A 19,401-nucleotide genomic window follows, 5' to 3' on the forward strand; every position below is an offset into this window, starting at 1 on the left:
GCCAGCACCCATGGCTCAGAAGCATCACCAGGAGCAGTGCCAGGACCTCCGGCAAGGACAGATGGAGTCACCAGTACTGAGCCAAGTGTCGCCAGTACTGAGCCAAGTGCCCTGTCAGAGAGGTGTCAGACTGTGCCAAGCCAAAGGGCTGAGTGCCCATCCTGCAATCCCCAGCACCAAGCAGCATTGCCAGTGCTGAGGGCTGCCCATGGCATTCCGTGTTGGTGCAGCTCCCCCAGTGCAAACCATCCCTGCCAAACTTAACCCTCCCCAAATCACAAGGGAGGGACATGACCATGCCAGGCAGTGACCCAAACAGGAACAGGTACCAACAGGGCTACCTGGGTGCAGGACATCTACATGGGCATTTACCCTTTGAGTGGGTTACATTAAAAGGAACCATGCTGAGACAAGGTGTGACTGCTGTGCTGCCCCAATGAGCTGCTGCCAGGCTCCAAGGACAGGGACCCCCAAAGATGCTCCCACTCGCCCCAGACTCATTTTCTGCTTTTATTTGGAAAGATGTGGCAGGTGCCTGGGCAGGGATGGGGCAGCTGCTGACCATGAGCAGGAACAGTGCCCTCCCAGCCTCCTTCACCAGGGAGGCAGCCAGAGCACCCACCCCAGCCTGGGCATGCACCTAGCTCACCACCAAGCCCCAAGATGCTGCTGCCAGGCTGCCCATTCTGACAGCCAGACTCAGTGCCATAGCTTCACCGCCTGGCACAGAAGTAGCTTGGTGCCACATGGGTGGCATCACGGAGATAGCATCACATCTTCTTGCCTGTTGGGGTTTGGAAGCCCAGGATGTGCCCACAGGTTGCTTATTTCACCTCCTGCACCACCTGCACAGGGCTCGGGGGCTCCCAGTGTCCCACATCCCCAAGTCCCTGAAGGCACCCAGGAACAGCAGTGAGGACGAGATGTGACAAGGGGACACCCAGGGAGGATTGAGTGGAGGAGAGCAGACCTGGGTTCCCCCAGCACAGGGATCTCCATCTACCTACAGGCAGGAGGATCAAAGGGAAGCCTCCCTCCTTCCCTCCCCAGGGCTGGGGCAGTCTGGTGGCAGGACCTGGCTCTGCCTCGTTACTTCTTCACTTTGATGAGGGAGTGGTAGACAGGTTTGATGATGATGTGGAGGTGCAGGGAGTTGTCGATGAGGTACTCGGAGGTGCGCCTCTGCAGGTCGGCGTGGGCAAGGAAGTCAGCCGTCTCGTCCGAGCTCTGGTGGAAGCTGTAGGCGTGCTTCACTAGCACACGGCCCTGCTGCCGCACGCCCACCAGCACCGTTTTCTGGAAGCTGACACCGGCAAAGTCGGGGCTGCTCATGGCCGGGGTGATGACGAGCCGGGGGCGACCATCCTCGATGCGCACCGGCTGGACCGCGGCCGAGATCGAGTCCGAGTAGACGGGGCGCAGGCTGACGGGCAGCCAGCGCGGCGAGAAGAGGACGTTCCAGGTCACCCTCTTACCGGCATCGTGGCTGCTGGGACCCAGCTGGGTCTGGAAACTGGTGCTGCGATCGTCCCGAGCCGGGTTGTTGATGACCCACTGGGCGCCCCAGCTGGGTGCGAGGTAGTTGCGGGGCAGGAACATGCTGCAGTTGACGTCGAAATACTTGGCGAAATGGAGCGGGGAAGCAGCGTGGAACTGGAAAGCCTGGAAGAGCAGGTCCTGTACCGCGCTGTGGTGCTGTGCCAGCACCGCCGACTGCGCCTGCAGCCGGAAGAGCTGGCTGGGCGCGATCATGGGGTAGCGGATGGCACGCAGCACCCGCGCCGCCACGGGCCCCTCGGGCTGCCGGCGGCTCAGCCAGCTCTCCACGGCAGTGTAGAGCTCCAGCTCGCTGTGCAACACCAGGTCGGAGCGTTCCAGCAGCAGCAACAGCAGCTCCACGCTCACCGAGCTCCACTCGGCGCTGCTCAGCACGGCCGAGAGGTTCCAGGCCAGGAACTGGAGGCAGCTCTCCTGCAGTGCCACGTCCCCGATGCGCACGGCGTAGTGGTACCAGCCCACCACATGGCCCTGGCTGGACTCGCTGGCCAAGTGAGTCTTCATGTATTCGGCCACGCCGCGCTGCAGCCCCCACACCCGGTACTTGCTGGCCAGCTGGTGCATGGGGATGGCTTGGTGCAGCAGGATGGAGACCCCCCCGCAGTACAGGTACCTGAAGCAGAGTGAGGGGGTGCTGATACTGGTGTTCCCCACAACCCCTTTCCCAGCCCAGCACAGTCCCCTGGGGAGCATCATCCCTCCTAGGCTGCATCTCTGCAAGTATCCCATCACATGGGGCTTCCAAGGTCTCCAGGGAAGCATCCTTTCTCTTTGGCCGTATCCCTCTGGGGATACCCATCCTGTGGGATCCCCACGGTCCCCTAGAGAGCACCTCCTCCTCGGCCACATCCCTCTCAACATGCCCATCCCACGGGGTCTTTGTTGTCTCCAAGGGAACGTGCCTTCTCTTTGTCTGCATCCTTCCAAGTATCCCATCCCATAAGGTCCTTGTAGTTCCCAAGAGAACATCTCCCCTCCTTAGCTGGGTATCCCCATCCTGTGATTTTCCCACAGTCCCCAGGGGAGCTGCATCTTTCCTGGTGTCCCCATCCCACAGGCTCCCCGAGTACCTGATAAACTTCTCAAAAAGGGCAGCGGTCTCGGGCGGCTCATGCAGGGTGATGACGCTCTGGTTGTGCAGGAGGCTCTCGAAGACCTCACTCTGGAGGCTGAGCAGCAGCTGGTGGGTGTGGAAGACCTTGGCCTCCTCGGAGGCAGCCGTGCGCACCCGCAGCACCGTGTCACTGCCGTTGCCATTCTGCAGCAGCTCCTGCAGCCGTTGCAGCAGCATCAGCGAGTGGTTGATGGTGGCCGCAGTGCCATCGCCACCAAGGTCGGCTTTCTGGGCTGCGGGGAGATGGGAGCGTCCCAGTGCTGCACTCCAGGGACAGGGTACGGGGTGCTGGGGCACAGCAGAGTGGGGCCTGGCTGTGGGGCAACGCGTGGTTAATGGGGGGTTGGGGAAGCCTGGCTTCGTGCGCATCTATTCCTCTCCCCCCGGTGCCAAAGGGGCAGCTGGTGCCAAGGGGGTGTGTGGATGACGAGGGGACATGGGGACATTCCTGTCCCTGGGAGCCAAAAACCTGCTTTTCTGCAGCAGAAGGGTGAGGACCACTATGTCCCAGGCTGGGATGTGCTGGGAAATGGCGCTGTGCCAGGCAGCACTGGCTCATAGCCCAGTCTGCCAGTCCCAATTCTGTCCCCACTGCAGGCAGAGCAAGCCCTGGGCACTGCCCTCAACCCCCTGCATCCCAAACTGACACGTGGGGCACACAAGAGCCTGTAGGTGTGGTGAGCCAGGCAGCCTCTGCCCCTGCACCCATCCTATGGTGTGAGCAGCCTGAGGACACCAGCAGCTTTGGCATCACTGTGGATCGGTGCCACAGACCTACTTGAGCCATACCTGTACCCGGTGTCATCTCCCCCTCCTCACTTCCACTGTGAACAGGCACCTCCTGTCCAGCCAAGTTTTGTTCCCTAATTCTGGCTGCATGTGCAGGGATCCAGCAGCTTTTCCTTCATTCCTGGTACAATTCCCTCCCCATCCCTGGAGCATGCTTCCCCCAGGGTGAATTTGGTCACTCAAATCCCTTCTTGTGGATTAAGTGCCAGCTTAAGCACAGCTGAGCAGGGATGAGGTAGGGGATCAGGAGCCCCTCACCCTGTGGGGCTGCACATCGCTGCCCATAGCACCAAGCCTTCCCTGGACAGTGGTGAGCACAGCTGCAGTCTCACCTCCCAGCACCTCCTGGGCACCACTGGGCACAGCTGTAGGGCACAGCATGTCCAGGAGCCACATCTATTCCTCCCCATGAAGGAGCCATGAAGGCTGGTGGAAAGTTGTGCTCAGCCTTCCACGGGCATCACCAGACACCCACACCACTGCCAAGCCCCACCCTGGCACCCTGCAAGAGCAGCAGCACCCACACACAGTGACCCCTCCATGCCTCCCTCTGCCACAACCGCTCTTACCAGCTTGCACAGTGAGGAGGAGGAGGAGGAAGGCAGCGGTGGCACAGTCCCAGCGGTGAGTGGCCACGGGCCGGGCACCCGTGAGCCTGGCCATGGCTTCGCAAGCGCATCTGCCGGGTGTGGGCACAGCACGGGCGCACGGTGCCCGCCTGGAGCTTATGTAGGCCAGGAGCCCTCCCAGCCCGCGCGCCCGCGCCGCCACATCGATTGGTGGAAACTGGGACCAGCTGTTACCAAGGGAACTGCTTCCAGCCCCTGTCCATCCCACCCTGACCCCACACCCCAGCCCTGCACCCATGCAGAGTGGCATGACAGGGCGCCCCGGTGAAGCCACACCAGAGGGGCATCTCCATTTGCCACCATCTCCCACTGTCGACAGGCACCGCCATGCCGTGCCACAGCCCCACGCTGTGCTGCAGATCCGTGCATGGCCGCAGCCCTTTGTGCTGCTGGGCTGCAGCAGCAGGGTCTTTGCATTCAGGGCACAGCTCGGTGTGGCCTCCCCGCTCCCCCCTGGCTCATGGGTAATTCATGCCGGCAGCAGCCCATCACCATGGCATCCAGGCTGCCGGCAGGAACCGCCTGCCCTTTTCCCAGCCTTTGCAGCCAAGAGGCTCCCCGTGCGGTGTGAGTGCCCCGTGCCGGCCTCCGCTGGCACCTTGCCTGCCCTGATGGCTCTTGAGGGGCTTTGCAATAGGGCCAGGGTGGCATTTGACACACACACCCCCACCCCGCAGCCACATGTAAGGCCAGCGCGGCTTGGGCATGGGGCTGGGGATGATGCTGGATGCCCCCATCTTGCTGCAGCTGATGGGCATCCCCCCCGTGCAGGAGCATTTGCCTGAGCAAGCAGGACAGGAGCAAGGAGTGTCTGCACCCCACTTTTGGGCCAGTGGCACCATGGGTTGAGGACCCTTGGGGACAGAACTCACAGGCAGCAACACCCCAGCTCAGGCAGGCACAGCAGCTCCTTACCCACCACCTGGGCACCTCGTGAAGGTGGTGAGACACTGCAAAGTCAGGCAGGACACCCACTGCCCTACTCATCCCCAGGAACGCTGCACCAGGTTACCTCAGGGTGCAGGAGGACCCCACATGCTACAGCAGGCAGCACGAGGGAGGTGCTGTGACCTTCAGCATGTGGCAGTGCCAGAGCCAAGGTGCATATTAGCTGTTTGCCAGTTATTGAGTGTCTGGGCTGATGGGATTAGCACCGGTGCATTGGTGCCAGCTCTGTGCTCAGCTGCTGGATGAGGTGACAGCATGGCACGTCTAGCACATATTTCACACTCCACTCCCCACCCAGGACCCATGGGGGGATGCTGTGCCATGACCAGCACTACCAACATTGGCACCTGCAGTGGGTTGGACACCATGCCATGGCTGGTGGGATGGGGAGCAAGTGGTTCACAAAGAGCAGGCAGTCATTAGTGCTGGGGTAGGGCAGTGGCAGCCAGGGTTCCATGCCAGGCAGGGGGGCTCTGACCGAGCAGGGTGTGATGAGCCATCTGCCCCTTTACGTCAGCTTGCCCAGCCCTGGCATGGTGCCACCCAGTGCTACCACCATGGCTGAGGGTGCATTTGTGAGGTCTTCCGAGGACAGATTTGGGCTCACGTGGGAGCAGAGATGGGGATGTGGGGCCAAGGAGCCCTATCGATAAGTACAGCCATGGCCTGGGAGGGTGAAATAAGGGACCCAGGCTTAAACAGCATCTCCAGATGTTGAGCGTGGGCAGATGTTGCCACAGCTCCCAGTGGGGGTGGGGATCACCCATCTGGCCCTGCCTCACGAGTGGAGGATCTAGAGACAAGACACTCAGCCATCAATTTGCTGGGGGCTCAAGTTTTGTGGCCCTATGGAACAGAAGAACCCCAAGGGCATGGTGCAAGCACAGCGTGGACCCCAGATGGGCACTCCAGCCTGGCTGGGGGCCAAGGGGCCCCTGCTGCGTCACAGCCAGTTAATGGCTCACCACATCCACCGACGCCTCATTTAACCCCCCGCCCGCAAGACAACAGCTCGCCGGGAGCGTGTGCACGGTGCCAGCCCAGCCTCTGCCCTACAGCCCAGGGACCTTCGCCCCTCCCCCCCTCAACGGAGGCACCACCAGGCTATGGGGTAACGTGCCACAGACCATGGGGGACCACGGGGCCAATGCTGGGAGTCACCAGAGGACAGGGCACTCATCCCCCAGCCCCTGAAGAGATGGAGCTCTGCCGGTCCTGGTAATCGTGGTTGAGGCGGTGGAGGGCTGGCTCACTATAGCAACCTGTGCCAGGCTGGTGCTGCCTGCCCCACGGGTTGGGTGGGGAAAGAGGGGGTGGGAATCAGGGGGCTAGGTGATCCCAGGGACAGGCAGGGGGACGTCAGGGTTCCCACCCATCCCTGTACTTCTGGGCAAACCGAGGCACAAGCAAGCTTTCCCTTCAGCCTGAGCCATCAGCATGCCCTCTGCATGCCTGGGCCATGTTGGCAGACACAGGCAGGTGCACAGGGATGCACCCTGAGTTGGTGAGACAGACCTTTGGGTATCATGGGGGACACAAGCTGTCCCCCAAGCACCCAGACCACCACTCCTGTTGACCTGGGGTGGGGACGAGCTCTGTCACACTCACTCAGGGCTGGCACAGCACCCCAAGTGACGCACCCCTGAACCCTGCCAGAGCACTGAACCAGCCCGAGAGCTCTGCCCACACCAATCTCCCTCACTCTGCCCATGCCCTGTGTCCCTCGCACCCAGAGAAGCTGTGCCATGCTGTGGGTGCTGGAGAGGACACGGCCACCCACGACAGCAACAAAGACACCAGTGGGGACACAGCTACTGGCAGCAGGGACGCAGCTTCCAGAGAGGGCACAGCCACCAGCGGAGACTCAGCTGCCAACAGGGACGCGGACACCGGTGGGGACACAGACACCGGCAAGGATACCGGCGGGGACACAGCTACCGGTGGCTCTCCGGGCCCAGGGAAAGTGGCACAGCACAGCCGGCCGGTGACACGCGGGCCACCAAGGTGAGAGCTCACCTCCTACAGGTCTTGGGGAGTGGGACTCCGAGCAGGGGAGAAGAGGACAAAGAAGGGAGCACAGCAGCCCCAGACCACCCTCCCAGCAGAGCAAACGGGACCAGGGTTGGGAAAGGGTTAAGGCACTCTCGCAGCTGATCGATGCCCCACTTCTCGGGGGGACAGCAAAGGGCCGGACTTGCCCCCGCTGATTAGCCAGATCTAATTTGCACTTAATTGGCATCCCCCTGCGCCTATGTCGTGTTCCTCCTGCCATCTCCCCCTAGTCCGGGGCAATGCCCAGGATCCATCCCGATGGGGTGCGGCCGCCAAACCCCCCCTCCGGGCCCCGCTCCGGGCTCCCCCACGGCGGGCATTGCTTAGCGGGGAGGGAACAGATCCATTGCCGGAGGGGCCCGGAAGGGAGGCACCAGCTGGGGAGATGTGCACATGCACACACCACACACCCCCACGCTCCGAAGCTGTTGAGGGTCTGCGGTCGTCGAGACTGAGCTAATTTGGGTTCTACGTGGTACGGACTGCTAGTACAGCGGTGCTCGGTACCCCTGTACCTGCCCTGCCCGGGCTTAGGACCCTCCCCTGCACCCCTTTCGAACCCAGGACACCCTCTCCGCACCCCATCCCGGGCTCAGAACCTCACACCTCAGGCTTAGGACCTCCCGCACCCCTTTCTCGCTGAGGTGCCCCCGTCCGGTCCTTCGGCACTAGGACCCAGGGCGTCCGTGTCCCCCCCACGGGAGATTTGACGGTAGGGGCGGGGGAATGTCTCTGACCAATCAGAACGCAGCGCTTAGGTTGAGTCTCCCAATTCCTTCAGTACGCCTCTCTGATTGGTTAAAGCGTCGCCCCCCCCAACCAATAGCAATGCATATCTCAGCAGGGAGGCGGTGCCACCCGGGTTTATGGGTGGTCGGGGACGCGATCTGGAAGAGGTTCGGTGCAGGACCCTCACCCTGCGCTTGCCTGAGGGGCTGGCAAAGGACCCGGCTGGCAGCCTGGGGATGGTCACCTTCCCCTTGGTCCGCTGGGAAGCTTCCCTGACACGTCTTGGATTCCACTGGGACGCTCCCTTGGCGCCACTGGGACTCCCCCTCCCGGCACCTCTGGGTCCTCCCTGCCGCAGGTGTGACCCAGTGGGTAGCACCCAGCCTGGGCATGGAGCCAAGGGGAGCCTCGCCCCTGGCAGCCACCCAAGAACGTGGTGGGTTAATCCCATTTCCTTCAAGGTGCTAAATGGGGCTGTGGGGATAAACAAGGAGAATCTCTGGGAGTGGGGCCACCCTCCACTGTGGAGACAGGGACCCAGTGGCACTGTCATCTCAGTGTCCCCTTAGGGATGCTGAGTTGACAGTGGGCATCCCAGGTCCTGCGGCATCTGCGGACAGACAGTGGGCAGCTTCAAAATGTGCCATCACAGGCAGACATGGAGGCAACAGCATACATGGGAGCCAAGACGCCTTGAGCCCCCTGTGCCATGTTTCAGATGCCACCTTCAGTCCCCTGACATTCCCTGTCTGCCCCTACAGTTGGTCCGTGGCAGAAGGTGATGGTCCCAGTGCCCAACAGCACAGTGTGGGCCAGCGAAGCAGCACGACTGGAGCCAGAACAGTCACCCTGCATGGTTGGCATCTTGCCCATCGTGTATTACAGTGTCCTGCTAGGGCTGGGGCTGCCAGGTGAGAGGGCTGGGACCGGGGTGGGGGACTGCCCAGTAGCACGAGTGGTGGCACCCATCCTGCCTCGCTGGAGCAGTGTACCCTCTGCTCAGCCTTTGCCCTCAGCTGCCAGTAGATCCTCATCTCCCATCCCAGCCTGGGGGCTTTTGGGGATGGGGAGAAGAATGCCCAGGGATGGGGGACACTAATGACCTTCCTGGCCTCAGGGCCAGCCCCAACTGCAGTGCCCAGCTCCATGTGGCAGGTGCCATGGCAGCAGGGACAGATGGTATTTGCATTGCTTGGGCTGATACACGGAAGAGATTAATCAGCTCAGCAAATCCTCCCTGCACTGTGATATTTATAGCTCCCCCCCCCCCAAGTTAGGGCCTGGGGCCACTCATCCTGTGGCACTGGGAGAGCCTGGGCACTTCCTCGGGTCTTGGGCACTGCAGGGGTGGGCTGTGAGCCCTAAGGTCTCACCCTCCCTCCAGTGAACATCCTGACTGTTGTGGCCCTGTTCCGCCTGGCCACGAGGACCAAGAAGTCATCGTACTGGTACCTGCTGGCCCTGACCACCTCCGACATCCTCACCCAAGTCTTCATCATCTTCGTGGGCTTCATCCTGCAGACAGCCATCCTGGCTCGGGCGGTGCCCAGCGCCTTCATCCACACTGTCAATGTGCTGGAGTTCACTGCCAACCACGCTTCCATCTGGGTCACTGTTCTGATGACCATGGACCGCTACGTGGCCCTGTGCCACCCGCTGCGGTACCGCGCCATCTCCTACCCGCAGCGCACCCGCAAGATCATCATGGCCATCTTTGCTGTGGCTCTGGCCACCAGCATCCCCTTCTACTGGTGGCTGGATGCCTGGCGTGACGCTGATCCTCCCACTGCCCTGGACAAGGTGCTCAAGTGGGTGCACTGCACCACAATCTACTTCTTGCCCTGTACCATCTTCCTGGCTACCAACTCTATCATCATATGCAGGCTGAAGCGGCAGAGGTGCTCAGGGGCTGGGCGACCCCACCTGAGCAAGACTACAGTGCTCCTCCTGGCTGTCACCACTGTCTTCATTGTGCTCTGGGCTCCCAGGACTGTTGTCATGATCTGCCACCTCTATGTGGCCTCAGTCAAGAGGGACTGGCGCATGCACTTGGCATTGGACATCGCCAACATGATGGCCATGCTCAACACCACCTTCAACTTCTTCCTCTACTGCTTCGTCAGCCAGACCTTCCGCCAGACGGTGGGTGAGGTGCTCCGGACTCATCTCTGGCACAGCACCCAGCCTGGCAGCATCCGCTTCCCAGCCCCAGCCCTGAAGCCACTGGAGCCACAGGCTGGCACAACCCTCTGAGCCCGGGTGGTATTCTGCCAGGGGTCCCAGTGCTCACCCAGCCCCCTGCATTGCACTGGAACTCCCCAGTATCCTGCCCCAGGGACACTGCCCAGCAACACCAGACCTCCATGGAGCTGGGGGTTACTGTGGCTGCTGGTGGTGATGGCAAGAGGAAATGGTTATGCCCACTGGCAGTACCTATTGCACCCCTGGGACCTCTGCTGAGCTGCATTGGGATGGGCAGCTCAGCCCTGCCTGTGCTCAACTCCTCTAGGAAAACTCAACTACAGGACAGCAAGACCATGCCCCAGCACACTGGCAAGAGCCACTGCCCACTCCATAGGTGCCCTCTAGGCTGGGCTCCTCTCTAGCCATGGGATTCATGGGGCTTCAGTGTCTGGGCATGGCCAGGGAGTGTGGCCACGCTCTCAGCTGCCCTCCTGCATCAGCTCCAGCCTGTGCTGAACCAGTGCACCAAAGGTCCTGGGGAACCCAATGGGCACAGCTGCCCCGTGGTGGTGGGTGCAGGTAAGCTCCTGTGGTGCCAGCTGTGTGCCAACAAGATGGTTCCTTCCTCTATAAACCACCATTCTGAGACCAAACTTCTGCCTGTCCAGGACAGGAGCACCAGCACCCTAGTGCAAGAGTGAAGTTTCTCCCACAGGCTGCAAGTGATGCCCATGATGCTCCCCTGCCTCGACTGCACCCAAAATCAATGCTGTCCTCCCAGTTAGACCAGTACCAAGATGGTGTGATGCGGGGTGAGCAGTCTGCTTGTCCCCAGCTGCCACCAGAGGGCAGGGAAGGTTCGCCCTGCAGAGCTGGCACAGTTTAGGGATGCAGAGCTGACACCCTTGGCATCCCCAGCTCTGACCACCCCGCTCACTGCCCTAATTTCCCTGTAAGGTACTTAGCATAATCCCCCCCAAACAGCACAGTCTTTCCTCTAATTCTCAAAGAACGGGCAAGACAGCACCCAGGGGTGCCCTGGGGGGCAAGGGCTCAGCTGGCTCCAGAGGATTTGGCATGCTCCAGGCAAGAGACCACCACTGCCCACTGCACGGAGTCCTGGCTGTGGCTGGCACTGGGGTGGGACAGGGCACAGAGTTTACTCGGGCGTAAGCCACAACCCCCAGCATGTGCAGCTGACCCACACTGGCACCATGCATCTGTCTGCTCACAACACAGCTAGATCAATCCCTGGCATGGGCAGACTCCGCTGGCAGTGCCACCTTATGCCAGGCAGGATCCGGATCTGCCTGTGCTCCAGGTGACAGGGTTAAACCCCGACCCGGTGGCGCGGGTGGTACCTAGGAGGTGCTCGCTCCATTAATTCTAGCATATGAGGAGAGCAGGATCGGGAAGAGATTAGACATTAACCCAGCCAGCGCCTCCCGCCCGGCGAGCACCCCCACCCCTGGGGGCTTTCAGGGCTGGATCCCACCCTGGGGCCCTTCTCTGGGGCTGGAGGGGCCACAGAGCAAGGAGGGCCCGGCTGGCAAGGGCAACATTTGGCAGGAGCCGAGCTTGCGGCAGGCCGGGACCGCCGCCGGCCCCCCCTCGCCAACCAGTGCTTATTTACTTGGAGAAGGAGGTGGAAATGTGCTGACCGCGTCCGCCGGCGGCGAGGGGCTCCGGTCTGGAGAGAACCGGCTCTGGTGGAAAACAGCTCCGCAGCCCTGGCCGGCGCCGTGGCGGTGGTGGGGAGGCAGCCGCGAGGGTCAGTGGGGGCCCCTCAGCCCCAGGTACGGCCCCATCAGCTCCAGGTACAGCTCTTGCCTTCCCGAAGCAGAGCTGCTGTGGCTGGGTGAGCAGGAGCTGCCACCGAGCTGGGGTTCAGTTAGCGGTGCCAGCCGAGCCAGCCACCCGTCCCCTCGGCTCCATAGGAAAGGTAAGCCTGGAAAAAATGCGCCCGGCGTGCCCATGTTTTTGGAGTGAGCCGGTAGGGAAACCTGGCCCCGGTCCCACTGCTGTGCCAAGCTGCACCCCAGCCCCCCACCGCGACGCGGGCATCAGCTCTGCCTGATGCCCAGGGTACCAGGGAACCAAAAGGCATGTACCAGGTGCCACCTACCCCAGCACATGGCCGTGGGAGGGGATCGAGGGCCACTGGTCCCTCACAGCCCACAGCTGGTCCTTGTAAAGCAGCTGGCACATGGTGGCATCACACTCACCCCATCCTGCAGCCACCTCCCTGGCAAGGTGCTTCTGTAGGACCTACAAAAACTCTAGAGCTGTGCAGTGAGGGATGGAAAGCCAGGAGGGTCCCCATGGGATGTAGGGAGAAAGTCCCCTGCTGTGGTGGGGGACAGGAGGGCAAAAATGGTGTGGCCATGGGGCAGCCTCAGCAGGATGGAGACCAGCCAGCAGCCCCAGGGCAGCTGCCGGGGGTCACGGGGGGCTGCTGTTGAGTCAGCAGCCGGGAAACCTGCCGGCCCCACACGGCGGAAGGAAACAGCCTGCAGGAAGCCTCACGCTCCGCAGCCTCTCCGAGGTCTGGGCCCCGATCATGGCAAGTGCGGGGGTGGCAGGGCAGCCGGGCCACGCTCCTGGCACTGCTTATCCAAGGCTGAGCCATTGCGGGAGAGCTGAGGGCACTGCCAGGCCCTGCGGGGCTGAACTGCAACTCTGCAGGGAAAATGAGGCATGAGAAGGTGCTGCAGAGCCCCTGTGTCCGTGCCACCCTGCATCGGTGCCCATGTGTGAGGGCACAGGTGTGTGCATGTGCTCCAGCAGTGAAGAATGATCCTCCTCAAAACACCATCCAGAAGCCAAAATGCTCTTCAGGAAGTAGAAGGGCAGAAGGGCAGGTGGCAGTGGGTGTAGCACCCAGCCCAGACGCCTTGTCTGCTCCCGGCGAGTGCCAGTCCTCGTGCTGTGGGTGCTGCCAGCTCCAGCTCTGCTTCCCTTTCTCCTCGGATTGTTTCCATCCCAGCCCGGGCTGGGGGAGGACCTGCCGGAGGCACATTGAACTTTCATCTGCATCCTTCACTTGCTTGCTTCACCTTCCCAGAATAGTAGCAGCACCCGTTTGGAAACCTCCCCCGGGGCTGGCAGTGCCCCATGTCCTCCAGGGCACTCCAAGCCTCTGGGGGCTTTTCCGTGTCTCAAATCCCCAGGTTGACTGCAGCACACACATGCCCATCCGCGGGTCCCTTGGGGCACCCCGAGCCTTTGGTGTCCTTTACCTATCCCCAACCCCCATGGGTAGGATGACTGTGGGGTGCCCGTACCCAGTCGCGAGTTGCACAGCCACCTTTGCCAGTGCAGGGACCGGGGGTGGCTGTCCTGGGCCCTTGGCACCCCGCAGAAAGGGCTTTTCTGGGGCGCTGCTGCCCTGCCAAGGGCTCCAGCTTTAGCCGTCAGCTGACATTCCGGCAGGAGGCCCCTCCGGGCCTGTTCCTCGAGGTTCCCCGGTGGGTGCCGGTATCCTGGACACCATCTGCAGAGCTCCGTTCCCGGAGCCCACCCACCCGCCGGGTGCCGCCGACCCAACACCGAGAGGAGGTCGGTGCCAGGTTCCGTGCGACTTACGCTGCTCCGGCACAATGCCCCCAAACCCTCCAGCCCCCGGCCCCCGCGGTCCTCCGAGCTCAGCGGAGCCCAGGACTGAGACCCCGCAGCCTCACCGCACTGATGGCTCTGTGACCATCCGCGTGTCCCCCTCCCCGATCCAACCCGCCCTTCTCCCGCCCACCCCAGCACGTTCCGTGTTTCTCCCGCCCGGTGCAGGACCCCGGCCCGGCTCGGTCCGCCCCCTCCCCACGGCGGCGGGGCAGGTCCCGGCCGGCCGCAGCCGCACCTCGGGGAGGGGCCGGGCCGGGCAGGCGCGCACGGTGCGGCGGCACCGGGGTTCTCCTGCTGGTACGGCACGGCACGGCCGAGCGAGGGGAACGTCTGGGCACTGGGCGCTGGAGCCGGTGAGCGGAGCTAGGGGGCCTGCGGGGGGACCGGGAATCGTGACGGGAATGGGTCGGGTTTCGGGACCGGGAACTTGGAGCCGTCCGCCCCCGCGGGCTGGCTCAGACGGAGAGTTGGGGACGCCTTTTGCCAACTCTGGGGTCCGGGAAGGAGCACCGGGGAGCCGGGCTGGTAGTGGCCGAAGGGTGTGTGGGAACGGGGCCGGGAGTACAGGGGAACCGGCGGGGTCAGGAGTGCTGCGGAGCCGGAACGAGCCGGGGGCTCGATCCCAGCGCAGTACCAGGAGTCCTTTCCCCTATCTCGGCCTCCGGGTACCTCTCCGGGGACTTAAAGGGCCCTGGCCCCCGGCACTGGTCCCGCTCCAGCCCGGGGTCACCTTGCCAGAGGTCTCCTGCTGGATTCCCCCTTCCTCCTCCCCAGCACTGGGACTTGCAGCTGCCTTGCTGCCTCCTCATCCCTGTGCCCACCCCACACTCTCTGGGGCCGCAGGAGTGGGGACAGGGACCCCCGTGCCGTGCCGTGCCATGCTGTACCAATGCCATGCCAGGCTGCTTGCATGCCAGTGGCCAGCAGTGCTGGACACGGGACCTGTGCTGGGCCAGTGCCCGGAGGGAGAGAAGGGAACTGGGGCAGGAGGAGTGGAAAGCGGAACGCAATGACACGAAGGAACAAGGCAAGGGGATAGCTCTGTCCCCAGGTGTAACATCGTCTGTCTTGAGCCCATGTTTGGAGTTCCCGGGGAAGCTGATGGGCATGATGCTGCCTGCTCCTAGTACCGGAGGAAGGGATTGACGTAGCCCCATAGCCCTGGGAAATCCCACATCAGGAGGGAGCATGTGGGACGTGGAGAGGCTGAAACCCCTTGGCTACCTCCAGCCTCCAGGCAAGAAGCCCACAAGGACATGTGTCTGCCCAGTCTCATCACCTGTGGGGTGAGCTCAGCTGTGCCAGTGCAGATGTGGCTCACTGTGTCCCAGTGGGAGTGTGCACAGTGGAGACTGGGCGTGGAGATGGCACAGGCAACACCAGGATCTGAGTTGAGCCGGATACTGATCCCTGATTCCTAACGTACTCTTCTGTCCTGCAGGGTCCCTGGGCACCGCGCTCAGTGCCCTCACTGCAGGGCAGGATGGGTGCTGCAGCAGTGCCAGCAGTGTCTGCCTGCGTGCTGCTGGCCCTGGCCCTTCTGCCCACAGCTGGTGGCCAGACCAGCCCTCCTTCCGGCTGCGGCAAGGACCTCTCCTCCCTCTACTACAACCTCTGTGACCTCTCAGCAGCCTGGGGCATCGTGGTGGAGGCTGTGGCCAGCCTCGGTGTGGTCACCACCTTCGTGCTTACCATCGTGCTGGTGGCCAGCCTGCCTTTTGTGCAGGAGTCCCAGAAGAAGAGCCTGGTGGCCACGCAAGTCTTCTTTCTTCTGGGCACCTTCGGGCTCTTCTGCCTGACATTTGACTTCATCGTGGGGCCAGATTTCTCCACCTGCACCTCCCGCCGCTTCCTCTTTGGCGTCCTCTTCGGTATCTGCTTCTCCTGCCTGCTGGCACACGCTGTGGCACTCAACTTCTTGGCACGGAGGAACCGGGGCCCGCGAGGGTGGGTGACACTGGCAGTGGCTTTGCTCCTCTCCTTGGTAGAGATCATCATCAATGCCGAGTGGCTCATCATCACGGTGGTGCGGCAGGAGGGTGGCTCTCCAGACCCTTGCCAGCTGGCAGACGCTGACTTCGTTATGGCACTCATCTACGTCATGTTTCTGCTGGTGGCTGCCTTCAGCACCGCCTGGCCAGCTCTTTGCGGCCGCTATGGCCGCTGGCGCAAGCACAGTGCCTTCATCCTGGCCACCACCAGCTTATCCATGGCCATCTGGGCAGCGTGGACAGCCATGTACCTCTATGGGAACCAGCGTGCGGGCGAGAAGCCCGGCTGGGACGACCCCACGCTGGCCATCGCGCTGGTCTCCAACGCTTGCACCTTCCTCCTCCTCTACGTCATCCCCGAGGTGACCCATGTGACGCGCCGGGGCCCCGAGCAGGCATTCGAGGATGACATCTACCCCACACGCGGGGTGGGCTACGAGACCATTCTCAAGGAGCAGAAGTCTCAGAGCATGTTTGTGGAGAACAAAGCCTTCTCTATGGACGAGCCCTCCTTCGGTAGGCACCGGGGATCACCAGGGACCTTCTTGCTCCGCAGCAGGGCTCTGGTGGCAGGCACTGGCACCAAGGGCTGGTGGCAGGCACGGGCGGCGAGACGTCTGGCCACGACCCGCCCAGGATTGACGCCTGCCATTGTGGCTCCCAAAAACTCGCTGGGCTGGGTCTACCAGTTTGGGCTGCAGTCAGTGGTGGCAGGGGTGCTCCCTCCTTGGCACGGGGTGCCTGTGGCTCCCGGCCCTCTGCCCTAGGGAAGCCACTCTGGTTGTGAGACCCTACAATAACAAGGGGTGGTGTCAGCTGCCCCAGTGGGGACCAGTAGCAAAGATGTCTGCAGCCCATGGGCAGGGTGAGTGCTCCTGCAGCACCTGCAGCACCCTGCCTGCTGGGACACTCCACAATAACAAACCTCAGCCTGTCCAGGGCTGTGCCAGGAGCATGGTGATGCAAACCCTAGGGACATCCCTCCTGTCCCCCAGGAACAGCAGAGCAGCCAGTCGTTGAGTCAGCTCATTAATCCTGCTAACAAGGAGCAGCTCCCCAGTGGGGTGGGGATGGCTGTGTGAGTCCCCTTTTTACTGTCCCCATCTCTTTGCAGCCAAGAAGCCAGTGTCCCCATACAGCGGCTACAATGGGCAGCTGCTGACCAGCGTCTACCAGCCCACTGAGATGGCACTGATGCACAAGGGGCCGGTAAGTGCGATGCCATGTGGCATCACTGGCCACCCAGCTCTCTGGTGACAGCCTGATGGGTGAGCTGGTGCTGGATCTGTGGCCAGGGTGTGGGGGGCTCCTCTGCTCTCTCTAACAGGGCGATGGGGAGGTCACTCCCTGCCTTCCTCTCTTAGGACCACACAGGGCTGGGGATGTTCTCGGTGCCGCTACAGCCGCCCGTGTCTGCCCCGCAGACCGAAGGTCCCTATGATGTGATCCTGCCCCGTGCCTCCACTGCCAGCCCAGCTGCTGGCAGTGCCAGCTCCACGCTGCGAGCTGAGGACGCCTTTGCGGTGCAGGCTCGGCATGCTGGTGCCCAGCGGGATGGCAGGAGCTGCCAGGTGGGTTAATGTGCAACACGGCAGATGGAGGAGCAGGAACTGAGGTCCAGACCATAACTAGGGGCAAAGTCTGTTCCTGTGTCAGGGCAGGGGCAGGGATGTCTCTGCCTGGTACCCTAGCAGTGCCAGAGACAAGTCTGCTGGCACATGCTGCTGCCTTCACCATGCCACTCCAGTGCCATGCTGCTCTACCCACAGGTGCAGTCCCCGTATGGCAGGAACAGGTGGTGAAGCCCTCATGACATAAGTTCTGCAGCACTGGCACAGCTGTGGCCTCACTGTCCCGCTCCTGAGGTCTCACCAAGCCTCCTACTGCCCCACCGTATGCATCCCACCCCATCCATCAGCTGGAACCAGCTCCTGTGCAGAGGACACCCAGATACAGTCCCACCTGGCCATGGCACCCACAAGCTCTTCCTGGATCCCCATGTTCCTGCCTCTGTCTCTGCTGCCAGGACCAGCTCCCATGGGACCACTCAAGTTGTCCCCTTGCTGCCTTAGTGATGCATGGACATCCCATCCTCTCCCAGGTCAGGGACCATCCACCACCTGGGAGCCTGCAGGACTCCTGCCTGGGGCTCCCTGCTGGCACCAAGACCCCAGTTCCATGCTGACCCTCGCCAGCCCCAGGGACATCGCAGGTGCTGAGCTGGAACCATCCTACCGCAGGGCACAAGCTGACGTGAAGCTGTCCCCAGCTCTGGTTCCCACTGTGCCTCAGGTTTCCCAAACTAGCACACTGGGGCAGGGTGGGGCTGCTCGAGGTATAGAGGTTCAGTGCCTTGCTGGGGCTGGGCACACAGCCCCCCACGGCTTCGGCCACCTTCTTGGTGCCTTCAGATCCCTTGGGGTTTAGGGATCCCTCCTGGGATCACCCTCCTCGTGGCTTTGTCATTTATCCCTTTCCCCCTTTTTTTTTCAGGTCAGCCCCAATAAAGGTGTTTTTTCCTACCTGGTGCTGTAGCAGGCAGCTAGTGATGGGCAGGGGATACCCAGCCGTGCTGCTGGCTGCTCTCCCTTCCTGACCCCACTGCAGCCAAGAGCTCAGCCTCGCATTCTCCTCCTGGGAGCCAAGAGGGAGCAAGGGGAAGCTCAGGGCAAGGCCACTGGCGTCCCCCAGTCCCTGCTGTGCATGTGCTGGGGCCAGGGGCACAGATGGGGCCACTGGGCTGGGAGCCGGCATCCTCAGCAGGGCCGGCAGCACAGGGACTGGCAGCCCGTGGGCAGATGGGCTGCCTGGCGGGAAGTGGCATGGCACGAAGGACATGCCAAGGTCGTGGGTGGTTTCTCCTCCTCAGATTGCCTTTCCCCTCTACAGTGATTTCTCCTGCTGGGCAGGAAGCCTGCGGCCAGCAGTGCCATGAATTATTCAAGGACTGAAATGGCTCCATGGGGGCAGGAGTGTGACCTGCTCTCCTTGAGCCAGAGCTGGGCTGATGGCACGAGCACCATGCACGGCTGTGGTGCTCACACAACGGATGCACAGGAGCTTGGCATGCCTGGTGTCAGCCATGCCCTTGGCAGCCAGCATGTGCCCACGCAAGGACACAGCAGGCACAGCCTCTAAAGCCAGGGGTAGTGGCAGGAGCCAGCTGTTTGCAGCAGGATCTGGCCATGCCCCCAGGGGCTGCACTGCGTCACCCGTGTTTACCTGGCGCTGGTTGTCAGCAAGGACATCTCCAAGCAGCACCAGGCACTTAAAAGTCCCCAAGGCTGCCGTCACCACAGTGTGCCCTCCTCTTGGAAGCTGGCACAGCTTGGCACAGCAGGGCCTCAGCGTGTGCCTGCCACAAAGGCACATCCACCTGCAAATCTGGTGCTGAGCCAGGCTGAAAGTCCCCAGCCACAGTGTAGCAGTTCTCAGGGTGCAAGGAGAGGTGAGAACTCCGTGGGCAGCAGAGTCACACCGAAAATAAGACCCACAGAGCCTGTCCCCATTCGGTTCTGGCAGGGGCCACCAGAGCTACCGGTGGTTCCACTCCCTGTGCCTGGCCCCAGCCCCTCCGGAAGGCTGGAATCCCACCGGCTGCCTCAGCGGTGGCCGCAGAGCCAGGGCCGGCCCCGCTCCAACAGGCAGCGCTTTGTGCCGGCGGCACGGCACGGGGCCACGGAACAGCACAGCCTTTGTGCCCTGCAGGTGAGGCCAGCAGCGTGGGCTGTGCCCTTGCTGGGAGCAGCCCCCCCTGAACCACTCCCCAGGGACCGGGAGCTAGGGAGCT

General features: G+C 62.5%; 3 protein-coding genes across 4 annotated transcripts; 2 read left to right on the forward strand and 1 right to left on the reverse strand.

Moving 5' to 3' along the window:
- Positions 1–496: 496 nt before the first annotated feature.
- On the reverse strand, positions 497–4,214 carry BTBD17 (BTB domain containing 17). Its single transcript, XM_064150687.1, has 3 exons — positions 4,030–4,214; positions 2,628–2,904; positions 497–2,170 (listed from the first exon to the last, which is right to left on the reverse strand). The coding sequence occupies exons 1-3, from the start codon at positions 4,121–4,123 to the stop codon at positions 1,090–1,092; spliced, it is 1,452 nt and encodes a 483-aa protein (XP_064006757.1). The 5' UTR covers positions 4,124–4,214; the 3' UTR covers positions 497–1,089.
- A 3,783-nt stretch (positions 4,215–7,997) lies between these two features.
- Positions 7,998–10,071, forward strand: GPR142 (G protein-coupled receptor 142). The gene is made up of 3 exons (XM_064151728.1): positions 7,998–8,254; positions 8,580–8,729; positions 9,203–10,071. Exons 1-3 carry the CDS (start codon positions 8,209–8,211, stop codon positions 10,069–10,071), a joined length of 1,065 nt encoding a protein of 354 aa, XP_064007798.1. The 5' UTR covers positions 7,998–8,208.
- A 1,026-nt stretch (positions 10,072–11,097) lies between these two features.
- Positions 11,098–18,133, forward strand: GPRC5C (G protein-coupled receptor class C group 5 member C). 2 transcript variants are annotated; one of them, XM_064150689.1, is made up of 5 exons: positions 11,098–11,944; positions 15,062–16,127; positions 16,726–16,820; positions 16,976–17,182; positions 17,381–18,133. In XM_064150689.1, exons 2-5 carry the CDS (start codon positions 15,104–15,106, stop codon positions 17,411–17,413), a joined length of 1,359 nt encoding a protein of 452 aa, XP_064006759.1. In that variant the 5' UTR covers positions 11,098–11,944; positions 15,062–15,103; the 3' UTR covers positions 17,414–18,133. The 2 variants fall into 2 exon arrangements, with proteins under 2 accessions (XP_064006759.1, XP_064006758.1); XM_064150688.1 differs by lacking the exon at positions 11,098–11,944 and adding an exon at positions 13,850–13,973.
- Positions 18,134–19,401: the final 1,268 nt, after the last annotated feature.

This window comes from Pogoniulus pusillus, chromosome 11 (genome assembly GCF_015220805.1).
Source record: "Pogoniulus pusillus isolate bPogPus1 chromosome 11, bPogPus1.pri, whole genome shotgun sequence".
Lineage (NCBI taxonomy): Eukaryota > Metazoa > Chordata > Aves > Piciformes > Lybiidae > Pogoniulus > Pogoniulus pusillus.